General features: G+C 33.5%; 1 protein-coding gene across 1 annotated transcript in view; it reads left to right on the top strand.

The window, feature by feature from the left end:
• LOC132565082 (laminin subunit alpha-2-like) overlaps positions 1-15679 on the top strand; it is an 83224-nt gene that overhangs the window by 59677 nt on the left and 7868 nt on the right. Inside the window, exons 41-53 of the mRNA XM_060229688.1 lie at positions 110-226; positions 537-716; positions 889-1043; positions 1279-1428; positions 1865-2020; positions 5421-5545; positions 6602-6767; positions 7346-7493; positions 10569-10704; positions 11297-11414; positions 11790-11936; positions 12699-12716; positions 15011-15150. Coding sequence (XP_060085671.1) covers positions 110-226; positions 537-716; positions 889-1043; positions 1279-1428; positions 1865-2020; positions 5421-5545; positions 6602-6767; positions 7346-7493; positions 10569-10704; positions 11297-11414; positions 11790-11936; positions 12699-12716; positions 15011-15150 — 1756 coding nt within the window. The remainder of the gene's footprint in view (positions 1-109; positions 227-536; positions 717-888; positions 1044-1278; positions 1429-1864; positions 2021-5420; positions 5546-6601; positions 6768-7345; positions 7494-10568; positions 10705-11296; positions 11415-11789; positions 11937-12698; positions 12717-15010; positions 15151-15679) is intronic.

Raw genomic sequence — 15679 nt, 5'->3', positions numbered from 1 at the left:
TACTTAGGTTTTAGAAGAGGAAAAAGATTGTGATATAGAGGTGTGGCGACCTGCTTCCAGAAAACATCTATGTATCTAATTTTATAATAAATTGCATTTGTGATTATAGACCTGGCTGGGGATTTGAAGGCTATGGAGAATACACTGGACATTGTAAACAATACCCAGGCCAATACTCGGGACAAACTACATGCTACTGACCAGGACATGAATAAACTATCTAAAGGTATGAATCTTAATGTTGTGCATGTTTTGTAGTTAATTTGTGGAATAAACAAATGATTTTACCAGAATTTTAGTGACCGCATTAAGTAACTTAGTACATTGAATCATTTTTCACTTCTGGATGTGATATACTAGTATATTAAAGGAAATTTAGAGTTCTCAGCGAAAACACATTTTTACTTCCTGTGGGTTTTTTTTGTAAGCAATCTTGTGATGTCACTATATCATGTGTATGATGTCATTGATTCCTGTGTTTTGTTTATAAGTAACATTGTGATATCACACTGTCATGTGTTGTGTTTTCAATTTAGATATTAGTGACAGAGCAAGGGCAGTGATGGAGGATATGAATAATACAGAGACTTCAATGAAAGCGACAAAGGACAAGGTCAAGGGTATCCAGGACAACATCAACAATGACCTCATACCCAAGCTAAAGTCAATGCAGGATTTTAACATAGATAGGATAGCTATTGCTGTTCAAAATTCAGGTTTGTTCAGTTCCATACTTGCTCGATATACAGCTGTCTTTAAATGTAACATATGTAGCCCAATAAGAATTGGGAGCTGTCACTGCCCTGATCCTTTTATTTGTTAACAACCACTGCTTTGGAGTGGATGATGGCACTTGAAATAAATGTTGGATCATACTTAATGTTGTAGCTGACAACGTAACTGCAAACATACTCAGCATCCAGGCGATTATAGATGATGTTGAGGCTGCATCAAATAAAACCAAGGAAGAGGAGACAAAGCTGGAGGCCAAACTAAAGAAACTCAGAGACAGCATCAAACAAGCCCGTGCTCAGGCAGAGAAGGTAGGACACAGATTTAGTCCCAAAGTTTATCCCACCTTGAAAGTAGCAGCACAGTTAGGGCAACATCTGGTTCGGTCCAGTCAATGGGGGCAACATCAAGTCCAAATCTTATTCAATCTATACTGGAAATACTAAACTGGAAATGTGAAGTCATGCAATATAATGGAGTCAGTTGACCTGTGTCCTGTACACTGTGACAGGTGTAGTATATAATCCTTTACCTTCGTAACAACAGGTGAAGGTATCCCTATCTACAGCAGGCAGCTGTTCAAGGTCATTTGTTCCCCAGACTCAACCTCGTACCACCAACAGCATCAACTTCATCTTCAAAACCAACAACTCTGCTACTGATATGTTGTTAGTCCTTGTTCAGAAGAGTCCTCAGGTAGGTCATCTAGCAATGTCTTGTACCATCAGTACCATTTATTGGTGACTTTACTGTATTCTTGGAAAATTTTACTCTTCACCAGTAATTTTGATACATTATGGAATAACTGGATATCAAACTACTGAAAACCGCAGTACACTAAAAGTGATCAGGTGAAAAAAACCTGTCATGAACTGAACATTATTTTTAATTGTAGGTAACTTTCTTAAAATTTGCTTGCTATTCTGCTTCCATTCTGAAGATTTCTTTGCAAAACATTTTACAAATATACAGTCATAACCTGTATAGAAGCTTTAAAATTTGCATATTGTTCAAAATGCTTAGTTTGGCATGGTGGGCCCTCTTACTAAAATTTTGGGTCACAATTCCTTTAACTTATTTATTTTGAACATTTCTTTGACAATTCTATGAGTTGTAAATATGTTTTCTCCAGGAATACATGGCCCTGGACCTGATTGGGGGTAAGATGCACTTCTCTTGGGATGCAGGCAGTGGACCAGGGTCTGTTACCAATGACATGATCATAATGAATGAGGAAAACTTCATTACTGAGAACAAGAAGTGGTACCATGTTAGTGCTGAAAGGTTTGTCTCATCCCTAACACATATATATTATTTGTCTAATTTCTAAAACATATCTATCATTTGTCTCTAACACATATCTATCATTTGTCTAATCCCTAACACACATCTATCATTTGTCTTATCCCTAACACATATCTATCATTTGTCTAATTTCTAAAACATATCTATCATTTGTCTTATCCCTAACACACATCTATCATTTGTCTAATTTCTAAAACATATCTATCATTTGTCTAATCCCTAACACACATCTATCATTTGTCTAATCCCTAACACACATCTATCATTTGTCTAATCCCTAACACATATCTATCATTTGTCTCTAACACATATCTATCATTTGTCTAATCCCTAACACATATCTATCATTTGTCTAATCCCTAACACATATCTATCATTTGTCTAATCCCTAACACACATCTATCATTTGTCTAATTTCTAAAACATATCTATCATTTGTCTAATCTCTAACACATCTATCATTTGTCTAATCCCTAACACACATCTATCATTTGTCTAATTTCTAAAACATATCTATCATTTGTCTTATCCCTAACACATATCTATCATTTGTCTTATCCCTAACACATATCTATCATTTGTCTAATCCCTAACACATATCTATCATTTGTCTAATCCCTAACACATATCTATCATTTGTCTAATCCCTAACACACATCTATCATTTGTCTAATACCTAACACATATCTATCATTTGTCTAATCCCTAACACACATCTATCATTTGTCTAATCCCTAACACACATCTATCATTTGTCTAATCCCTAACACACATCTATCATTTGTCTAATCCCTAACACACATCTATCATTTGTCTTATCCCTAACACATATCTATCATTTGTCTCTAACACATATCTATTATTTGTCTAATCCCTAACACACATCTATCATTTGTCTAATCCCTAACACACATCTATCATTTGTCTAATCCCTAACACACATCTATCATTTGTCTAATCCCTAACACATATCTATCATTTGTCTAATCCCTAACACACATCTATCATTTGTCTAAACACACATCTATCATTTGTCTAACACACATCTATCATTTGTCTAATCCCTAACACATATCTATCAACACACATCTATCATTTGTCTAATCCCTAACACACATCTCACACATCTATCATTTGTCTAATCCCTAACACACATCTATCATTTGTCTAATCCCTAACACACATCTATCATTTGTCTAATCCCTAACACATATCTATCATTTGTCTTATCCCTAACACATATCTATCATTTGTCTAATCCCTAACACACATCTATCATTTGTCTAATCCCTAACACACATCTATCATTTGTCTAATCCCTAACACATATCTATCATTTGTCTAATCCCTAACACATATCTATCATTTGTCTAATCCCTAACACATATCTATCATTTGTCTAATCCCTAACACACATCTATCATTTGTCTAATCCCTAACACACATCTATCATTTGTCTAATCATTTTGTCTAATCCCTAACACATATCTATCATTTGTCTAATCCCTAACACACATCTATCATTTGTCTAATCCCTAACACATATCTATCATTTGTCTAATCCCTAACACATATCTATCATTTGTCTAATCCCTAACACATATCTATCATTTGTCTCTAACACATATCTATCATTTGTCTCTAACACATATCTATCATTTGTCTAATCCCTAACACATATCTATCATTTGTCTCTAACACATATCTATCATTTGTCTAATCCCTAACACATATCTATCATTTGTCTAATCCCTAACACATATCTATCATTTGTCTAATCCCTAACACATATCTATCATTTGTCTAACACATATCTATCATTTGTCTAACAAACATATCATCTATCATTTGTCTAATCCCTAACACACATCTATCATTTGTCTAATCCTATCATTTGTCTAACACACATCTATCATTTGTCTAATCCATTTGTCTAACACACATCTATCATTTGTCTATTTCTATCATTTGTCTAATCCCTAACACATATCTATCATTTGTCTAATCCCTAACACACATCTATCATTTGTCTAATCCCTAACACACATCTATCATTTGTCTTATCCCTAACACACATCCATCATTTGTCTAATCTCTAACACATTATCTATCATTTGTCTTATCCCTAACACACATCTATCATTTGTCTAATCCCTAACACACATCTATCATTTGTCTTATCCCTAACACACATCTATCATTTGTCTAATCTCTAACACATATCTATCATTTGTCTTATCCCTAACACATATCTATCATTTGTCTTATCCCTAACACACATCCATCATTTGTCTAATCCCTAACACATATCTATCATTTGTCTAATCCCTAACACACATCTATCATTTGTCTTATCCCTAACACATATCTATCATTTGTCTAATCTCTAACACATATCTATCATTTGTCTCTAACACATATCTATCATTTGTCTAATCCCTAACACACATCTATCATTTGTCTTATCCCTAACACATATCTATCATTTGTCTAATCCCTAACACACATCTATCATTTGTCTAATCCCTAACACACATCTATCATTTGTCTAATCCCTAACACACATCTATCATTTGTCTAAACACACATCTATCATTTGTCTAATTAACACACATCTATCATTTGTCTAATCATTTGTCTAACACACATCTATCATTTGTCTAATCCCTAACACATCATCTATCATTTGTCTAATCCACACATCTATTTTTGTCTAACACACATCTATCATTTGTCTAATCCCTAACACACATCTATCATTTGTCTAATCCCTAACACATATCTATCTATCCCTAACACACATCTATCATTTGTCTAATCTAACACACATCTATCATTTGTCTAATCCCTAACACACATCCATTTGTCTAATCCCTAACACACATCTATCATTTGTCTAATCCCTAACACATATCTATCATTTGTCTAATCCCTAACACACATCTATCATTTGTCTATCTATCCTTATCTAACACACATCTATCATTTCCATCATTTGTCTAATCGCTAACACATATCTATCATTTGTCTCTAACACATATCTATCATTTGTCTCTAACACATATCTATCATTTGTCTAATCCCTAACACACATCTATCATTTGTCTAATCCCTAACACACATCTATCATTTCATTTGTCTAATCCCTAACACATCTATCATTTGTCTATCCCTAACACACCATCTATCATTTGTCTTCAGAGAATGGAGGCATTTTATATATGTACACATTCTATCATTTGTCTAATCCCTAACACACATCTATCATTTAACTTGATGGTTGACCAAATTCAAATGTTAGGCAATACAGAAATTGTTATTTTAAGACTTTTGAGAGTCTGTCACACTGCAATATTGAAATATGATGTTTTGGTACATTTCAGTTAGCTCAAGTTGTAGCCCAAGGCAATATGTCAGGATGTATGGGAGAGCTCTTCATTGATGACATACGTGTTGGACTTCACAACTTTAAACAGTCATATGGGACATGTGGAGGCTGCAGAGATGTGTATGTAGATCAGAAATGTCCTCACTTTCTCTGTGTGATGGGTTTATTGTTTGATGAACATACAAGGGTTATCTACCTTGACCTAATCAGTTAATTGGGTCTGTGACATGTAACCAGGATCTGCAAATTTCAAATTTATTTTCTCATATTATAAAATTATCATCACTGTTTAAAGTGTGTTTGAAATATATCAGTCTCTTGAACAATGGAAAATCTACATACTAGCTGATTTAATGTTTTGGTACAGCGTAAGATTATCCCTTTATACCAAGCCACTATGTAAAATGACTGAATTAGACTATTTATGTTTCAAATCCACTGTATATAATATTTTCTTTGTTTTGAAAGTTCCATATGTCATGATCACTGCCATCTCAGTTAATTCTTTGAATTTGAAATTTTCTTAGATACCTGTAACTATTGAGTTTGTATTGTATAACTAATAGAGTGGATGACTATATATATAGAGTACAGTAAACAGGCTGTTCTTAATGTGGGTGTGATTTTTATTCATACTGAAAATGAATAAAAATGATTATGGGTAGTTATGTAGTACATTATAATTAGAAAATGAAAGTAGTCTTGATATATAGGCGAGATGGAAATCTCTACTGCAAGTGGAAGGTGGAAAGATCACCATTTGCTGGTACTGTATATCACTCATATATCACGTCGGGATTAATTTTTGTTTCATCAGGAGAGTCAATCGTGAATTATTTGATTATTTGTACAAAAATACTTCTTGTTGACATCCATGCTGATTCTGTTACCAGTATCAGAGGCCATAGACCTAACAGCCCATTATTCACAAATTTAAAGTTATTCTAGACCACCATGTGAGAAATTAGGTATTTGCAAATATGTCTTAAGAGGTAAGTTTGTGAATCATAAGAAATTCAATATCTAGGTGATTTACAGTATCCTGTTTTGAGCATGCTCAGAGTTGATGATTCTGCGCCTGTCATATACCCCATAATATTCAGTATTCTACTTTTATTACACTTATTGCCGTCATCTTTATTGATAGATCTGGAAGTACCCTTTGTTGTTTTTCAGTCCCTCCCCTGGCAGTCTGTCTACCGACACCTTCAGCTTCGACGGAACTGGTTACTCCTCCCTTGCTCAGGATGACAAGTACATCAGTGTCCGAACATTCATCAAGTTGGAGTTTAAAACTTTCTGGGAAAACACCACTTTGCTGTTTTCAGGGAACCCCTTATCTGTGAGTCATGATTTTGTTATCAAAAACTTGTGGATATTCAGAAATACCTATGTCATTTATAGTGGGTTATTTAGGCTGTAAATGTCAATGGAAAAGGAAAAAAATTGTGTGGGGATAAATTAATGTACAAAAAAATACATAGACGAAGTTCATTGTGTGTAATAAATGTCAGTGATATAGATGGAGTCTTTGCCATAAATGCTAATAAAATGACAGGTATATTTGATGTGTAAATTGAGATGCATCAGATTTGTTTTACTGGTTATGTTATATTTGTTACTGTCAAAATATTATTTTTCAATATTAATGTTGAAAAAAAGAAATTTATGTTTTCATTAATTTTTTTTTAGTGTCTTGACCATTTTTTTAGTCACAATGATTTTCAATGCTTAATATGAAATTTCAAAACTGGAAGATTTGAATTTTGACCTAATCTCTTTTTTATTCCACAAATTTGGTCTTATTTTACTATATTTACCACTGCCTTTCCGTACACATATATTCTCAACTCATACACTTTTTTTTACGATCTATTAAACATTGTTTAGAGATTTTACATGGAATGTGATTTTTTTCAGGGAGATTTTATATATTTGAGCCTGCTAAATGGACATGTTAAAGCCCACATATACATGGGCGGTCAGAGTCACATACGTCTGGAGACCAACAACTTGTACAATAACAATCAGTGGCACAAGGTGCTCCTCAACCGGAACAAACTCCAGGGTACATTACTGTCCACCATCTTGCTTGTTTTACCATGACAACAAATTGCACACTAAAACTTTCACAATCCTCTCATTATTGGGACCTTTACATTAAGATGCACCCAGGGTGATAAAATACTTCAAAATCACAATACTTCAAAATAGTTCAAAGTTTAAAAAAGAAAATCTATATGTATGGAAATATAGAATAGAAAGTGCATTTACTGAAAGGTCCCACTAGTGTGAGGGAAGATCTCTAACATTGGTTTGTGGTGTTTTTGTACTGGTTTGGTTTCAGGTGGTTGCTATGCACAGTACCATGGTGATGTCTCAACCAATGGCTGCATGCTATTATGGCTGATTAACAAACTAATTAACATTTCAGGGAGATTATATCTTGCTTGAGCTTGTCAATAGCAAGGTGGTCTTGCGATTCGACCTAGGGGGCATGAGCTATGCTCGGACGGAAACCAAAAATTCATACAATAATGGCAACTGGGTGAAAGTCGTGGTCCAGCGCACTCTCACGAGCGGTACATCTCCAACTGATCTTGTGTTCATCAGGGCAAGGTCACATACTGCAATCAACTTATAGTCTAAATCTTGTCATCCTCATACTCCAGGGGTTATGCTCATTATCACTCTCTGCACCCCTGGAATACTTCATGGCAAAATTGAAAGTACCATGTGTGACACCTTGTGGATAAGACAAGAAGACTAGTTTAATCTTTTGATGTACATCAAGCGAATCCCGAGGTCACATAACAGTATGTTGTACAGGCTTTGAAGTTAGGTGTTTGTACTTTGTAACCTTCAAAAGAGCCTTTCAGTGTGGTGTTGGTAAGGTCTTTTTCTCCTGAAACCCACTGTGGACCAAATAGATCAAATTACTTCGCTTGTGCCTTCAATATTCCCAGGAAATGTGCAAGGGGTGCAGAGACCAAAAGTGAACGTAACCCCTGGAATATCGTGGATTTAACCTTGTCTGCGATTTACAGTTGTATTGTTTTTCAATCTTTGCTCAGCAAATCAGCAAAATTTTACTAGCAAATGTTTGGTTGTTGAGATTTCAAATAAGTAAACTTTTTAAACTGTTAGGAAGTATTGATATCTAACTGTTTACATGAAAGAAGATTGCAAAGTGTGACTATGTCAGCAGATTGCTTTGTGCCGTTTCATAAACATCAACAGTTCGTATAAACTATATCACAGATATAAACATTGATTCCCTTTTAAAGATTGCAAGAACTTGCATTTATCATTATCGGCTCCTCTACATCTATCTCATAAAACAAATTTTGGCTGGAATAATCTAGGATAATTAAATTTTCGTAGAGTTGGTTTGAACTGTTGAATGTTTATGACAACTTAAGTACATGGATCTTTACATGCTTGGGGCTTGAACAAACACTGATGTACGGCAAGTTATTTGATATGATAAACAAAGATTATTGAAGTGCAAAATCTCTTATATCACCTGTAAATGATAATGAATCTTTTGAACCTCAACTTTAAAAAAGTTATTCATAGCAAATTTTTTTTTTCTTCTCAGTGAAAAATGTATCTACTTTATTAGCAGAAATTTTAAACTTTGAAAGAAAACTTTTTTGTTTCTAAATGGTGAATTATTTCATCATCCCATATTATCAAATCTTTGCACAGAATAAATATATAGACTTGCCATAACATTGTGTGCAGTAGTCTTAGGCAGCCATTTCAAAACTCATTGAACTGTCATATTTAAAGATATATGATGTGTAACAAAACAACCATGTATTTTAAGTGCATGTATCAAACGTTTATGTAACCTCTACTACACATTAGTATGTTAAGTGCATGTATCAAACATTTATGTAACCTCTAATACACCATAGTATTTCAAATGCATGTATCAAACATTTATGTAACCTCTACCACACAGAATTACTTCATATCTTAATACATGTGTAAAAAAATGTTAACACCAACCCATATAAAAGCCATTTGGTTTTTGACAATCAAATTATTAATTTGTAAAAAACAGTTTATAATTTTAAAATTCATCGATCTGAAATAAATCTGTGTAATGCTCTTAAACGATGTATTATGCATGTTTTTTATCAATTATCTGTCACATCTCCTGGGTTCCTGGTTCTCTTTCTACGGTAGCCCAACACTGCAGGTATCAATGGTTTAACTCTTTGTGTGATGCCAGTGAGAAAACTTTCCAGTCTCTATATCACTGTATCTTAAAAGCATGTTATTTCAAGTATTTCTGTTTGATTTTTATTTGTCCTTAATTGCATTCAGGAATACATTTGCAATTTTATGACAATTTTTTTACTTTGATGAAAGGAAATTAAATGATAGAATTATTCTTTTATGCTGTTTTTAATTATTGAATACATAGATGATGTGTTTATGAACAATAATTGGTGGATTCTACACCACATCAGTAAATTAGAATGGCTTGCAGTTGAAAAAATATTACAATGTCAGCCACAAACAATGGATGACCAAAAGGGAAAACCAAAAACTTATGAGGGCGAAGGGAAGGTGAAGGGTGGGGGGTTGGGGGGGTTGGGGGGGGGGGGGGGCAAAGATTACCATGACAAATGGGAACTGGGAAATTATCAAATGAGAAAGCAAGCAGGACAGTGTTTGTTGTTGTTCTTTTAGGTAAAAATATTAGAACATGACTTGTATGCATATTGTATTGATTATTATGATGTTCAGCATGTTTAGACAGCTATTCTGATCAGATTTTCCTGGTAACCCCTCAACAAACATTTTGTGAACCTGAAATTTCTGACAACAAACATTTTTGTGAATTTTACATGTGATTATTTGTTTATCTTTTATAGACAATTTATACATAGTCAGTCCACAATTAAAAATTAATAGGAATGAAGATCAAACAGCATGTATTAAACTAAATAATTACATGTGTATTATACAAAATATATATCTACATTTATAATGAACTTGGAAAATTCTTTATCAGGAATTAGCAATGATGAAATTCCTATCAGTACTATACAAATTGTAGTATCATCCTTGTATCTCTACAGAGATCATAAAAACTAATTAAACTTCAACTTTGACCTTTCTGTAGCCTTCATGTCAGTTGGGGATGCGGAGGAATCTATAGCAGAAGCTGCCCCTGGTAACACAGGACTGGAGATCAAGAATGTACCCTTGTTCTTCGGAGGAGTGCCCGAGAGTTTTGATCTCACTCCATTTCAGAAAAGGTCAGAGGGACAATGCTAACCAAACAGAAAATGTTACATTTGATACAAAAACTAAATTTTTATTTCAACAAATCTCAAATAATTTTGACAAAACTATTACACTAAAATATGATAACACTATTGTAGTATCTATATGTTGCTTATTCAGAAATTATCATAGATGTATGAATTTACCTACGTCATCGTGCTATTTTGCCAAAAAGGGAATATGCACTAAAATCTGATGACAGCAAAATTAAGTACATTTATTATATGTTAAAAATGACCCCCTCATGAAGCACTGAATCTATGAAATGAGAATCTTCTCCATCACTGGTTTTATAAGTAGTTTGTTATAAACTTTTGTATCCCTTATATTAGAGTGTGAAAATAATGGTAATTTGTACTTCAGGAATGTATTTTAGGCTCATTGGTTGAAGTTTATGAATTTAATTCACTGATTCTTCCTAATGAAGAAAAATGTTATTCACTCTGCAAACTTATGAAATTAACATGTGTTAAAAGAAGAAAATATAGATTTAATAAATTTTAAGATAATCACCTGTTAAGACTCTTTGAGATGATCAGGTATATATACATGGTATTGATATAGGGGTGTCCTGACAAGCATGCCTTTCCTAGGATGTATGCAGGAAATCCAGGTTGATCTGAAGACAAGGGATCTACTTCAGGGAAATTCTGTTGGAGTTAAACAAGGCTGTCCAATATCTGTAAGTACATACTGTGCTCCTTATACCTTCAACATATTTCTTGACAAAACTTCTGGTTCTGTTTCACTGCCTTGGAGATGACATCGCCAACTCTAGAATTCTGTATATAATCTGTTTATTCTAAGTGAATGTGATGTTAAGTAAAACCAAGGAGGGGTTTAGTCAGTATAAAGTCTAACCAAAGGTCCTTTACATGGCTCAGTACACTAGGGAGAATCTATAGTGGGCATAGTAGTGTTTTATATTTCAGTACACCACATGCCAATGAAAAATGTATGTATGGTAAATTATAGCCACATCTAATATAGAGATGTATTAATATTCATGAACGCTAATTGGTGAAAGAAAATCCTAACACTTCACTTTTTTTACCAGGGTTATCGTAAAGTTGGTTTCTATGGCAATGGTTTCGCTATGTATGATGGGAGTCCACTCGCAAAGGATTCTGGTGAAGTGTCTCTGTCCTTCACCTCAACACAAAGGGACACAATGCTCCTCTTGGCCAAGGACACTGACCAGGAGGTAAGGTCACTCTCCCAAGTACTCCCAAGACACCTACTGAAGCTTGTGACCCCTGTAGCACACTAAACATGCACATGATTCCTACCCCATTACAGTCTTTGTGAAGTCATCGTCGTTCATTCAGTGTTTTTGTTAATAAATTGTTAATTTTCTAAACAAAAATAAGTTAGGTGTACAGAAAATGTAGCTATATTTTGTTCTCCAATTCCTTTTGAATTTTTCTTTCTTTTGTTTATGTCAATTTTAAAAATTTTGTTTAATTCATATGTGCTGTTTCCAGGCCAGTAAAATTAGTTTGAAAAAATTGATCAGTGATTTTTTTTTTTTTTTGACGTTGATCTTATTAAAGTCTTTAGAATGAACATTTGAATATAGATATTTTACATGGCATTGGGAAGTGACTTCAGCAGAATTTCAGATTTTCTTTTGTCAATGATGACTGGTTAGGATGGTAAAATGATTGATGTATTTGTGCCTGTACACAGTATATATGTGTCAGTACTGTCCTGTTCATTTATCATACATCAAATTATTTTTTCATTTCCTCTCCTGTGTAAAGCTTTAATTTACATGCTCTGCCTGTTTCTGATCCAAGAAAATGCCATGTTTACCTTTAGAATGTGTTAGCATTAACCGTTTTCTTGGTCACTTTATTATGACCTAAAAGTGTTATTTGATTTCTGACATTTATCTTGTGATGTCTGTATGACCTCTGTGAATTTGACCTCTGTTTAACCTTCCACTGTCCACTTTTACCTACAGCTTGATATGGAGCCTAAGGTAACAATGACTACAAGTAATCAGTATAACAATATCACACAATTTTTTCCAAAATGTTGGCCTTCGTGTGGGGTCAGAGGTCATGTTGTTAGGCTGTGATAGGTGTAAAGTTACCAAAGACATTGGCTTGGATAGAACCTTGATCCTAAGAGATGAATCTGGGAAATATATAGCTACCTTTGACCCCAAGATTTGGCTTTTTTAAAATTCTAATGATCTTTGACCCCAGGAAATGGCTTTATTGTGAGATATAATGACCTTTGACCCCAGGCAATGTTTCTTGCATTTGTGTGATGAATGTTGAACCCATAAAAGGTCTGGTATGTCTATACTATGACCTTTGACCCCAAGAGCTAGCTTGGTTTATGTAAATTGACTTCTGACCCGTGGAGGTGGTATTGGTGATGACCTTTGACCCCTGGAGATGGCTCTTATGTTTCAAGTAGTTGTATAACAATGTAACATTAATTAATGTATTTAATTTAATCAACTTGACAAAATTCAAAATATTATATTACTTTTTCAATAACAAGTCATTTGTCCCAGTAAGTATCTGATTTTTAATGTAAGTTTTTGGAATATTGTCTAATGATATCCAAAATTCAAAATATACATAGGTACATATTTTCCATTTATACATGGATTCATTTCTGTCAATATAACAATAATATATCTCAAATATATGGGACCAGTAGTCTATATTCCTTCCTCATAATTATATCACTTTACAACTTCAGTTTCCATAATTTTCTCACTCACAAATAGATAGCACACTCCAGGGGTGCTGCGATTCCTCCTGATTTATAATGGATTATAATACTTGTGTTACATGGAAAGGGAAATAACTGCTGATATGATTACAGAGCAGGACTGATGCTGCTCATAACTTACTTATATCTATCTAATCAGTGCTTTGTGTAACTTGTATTTAATACATTGTAATGGTCAATATATTGATATGAAGACGAAAGTGAGAGAAAATTTGATTGAAGTGAAGAGAATGCTGCATGAGAAAACCAGTGTAAACGATGCAAGTTAAAAACTTTCTGTGTAAAATTTTAGGTAATACCACAGAGTTCCACAGGTCTGACACATGTTTAGATAGTTAACTGTAACACATTTCAAAGATCAGAGGGGTCAAGTGCGTAAAGTCTTCTTCATTACCAACAACAATAGTGATATCTAGGGTTGTGATACATATCTTTTGTTTCTTGCTGGGTTGAGTGATTTTGATCAACTTGGATGATTTGAATCAACTTTCACATGTGTGTAATATTTATCATGTAATGGACAATGAGAGTCTGTTTTCTTACCTGGGTAGTAATGTTGTCTACTAATGCTTGTAATAAGTGACAATAGTAGCATATCTGTATTTTCCTTGGTAAAATCCTTAGAAAAGAAACAAGGATGAGAACTATGTAGTTTGGATTTTATCACATCAAAATTGGACTTAGGTTTTTAACTTGCATAGATTGGATCATGTAAAACACTTACTAGGTTATTTGACTTAGCTTGGTATAAGAGAGCATGATAAATTATGAATGAATATTTTTTTATTCTAAAATGAATTAAAATGTTCACTTTGATGGAATAAGAATGTTTCACATTTTCGTCTTTGCATTCATTTATATTTGATGACGTGTATTCATCATTCTTCAAACTCACCATCTTTAAATTTGCATTACTGTTCACTCAAAAAGCCATAGACATTATTCCATACATACATATGTCACTTAACATCTACAGTTAACTAATCTGTATGGAGACTGTATTTATGCAGATTTGTGATAAGGACAAAGTATATTTTCTATGATTGGAGTGTGTATAATAGCATGCTTTATGTACCCTTAAAGGTGAAACACACATCAACACTTCCTGTTAACTAGTGATAAAAAAGAAGATAAAATGGATCAATACATTTGTTACAAGTCCAGTTTGAACTAACTGAATTTTGTCTAATGGTTGCTGTGCAATTTCTCTTTGAACTTTCACCAAAAATTAACCAAACAAGTCTTCAATTTTTAAAAGTTTACTTTATTCTCACCGCTAACATCATTCATCCTATTGTGAAGGGTTTGTAAGAAACATGAAGTAAATTATGCATTAGTATAAAAATCCAGTTCGTAATGTTTGGTTTGTACTCTATATTTGGAAAATTTGAAAAAAATTAATGAAGTGTATACGTTTTCAGCATGACATATCCAATAAATATATGTATTAATTTTATTCATTTTTCCCCTTTTTGTATTATTGGAGTTATCTCCCCTATTTGACATTGTTAGTCCTATTTTCAGAACTTTTATTCATTGGCGCTGGTTGATGGCCATATAGAGGGTAGATTCAGTGGCACTTTTCTACCAGTGACACTAACATCAAACAAGACATACAACGATGGTCGTCTACATAATGTGGCTGTGCGCAAAATGAAGAGGGTGTAAGTTAGATTTCCAGTTTTACATGGATGTATTTAACTATGATTTCTGAGACAACATTTTTTTATTCTTTCCTGATTTAAGAATTTATAAACAGAGAAGGATAAATAAGTCTTAAGTCAGGTTTTGGAGAATGGATCATTATGTTTTCAGCATCAGATTTCATATATATCTGTATTTTGCACGAATGTCTATCATATTAAACCAAAGTCAACATTCTCATTTTCACAAGCGTTTAGGAGAATGATGTCGAATTTCATAACCAGTTCAGTAGGGTTATGAATAGTTTTACTGATGGTTATATATTAATATCACCATACAATGGTGACATACTAAAGAAGTATAATTAGTTAATTTACACTCGACTCAACAAAGAGTGATGATGATTCATAACAAAAGTCTTCAGTAACTAGAGGATAAGTAGAATTTTATTATGGTATATACCTCTGTTGACTTTACGTGTTCATTCTATCATTTTCTAATAGAGTCTGTACAGTAGTGGGTTACATGTTATACATACTCAGTTTTCTT

Source organism: Ylistrum balloti, unplaced genomic scaffold, assembly GCF_031769215.1.
Source record: "Ylistrum balloti isolate Yb309-2 unplaced genomic scaffold, AGI_CSIRO_Ybal_v1 Utg369690, whole genome shotgun sequence".
NCBI lineage: Eukaryota > Metazoa > Mollusca > Bivalvia > Pectinida > Pectinidae > Ylistrum > Ylistrum balloti.
The sequence above is the reverse complement of the archived record's forward strand: the minus strand, read 5'-3'. Positions and strand labels throughout refer to the sequence as shown.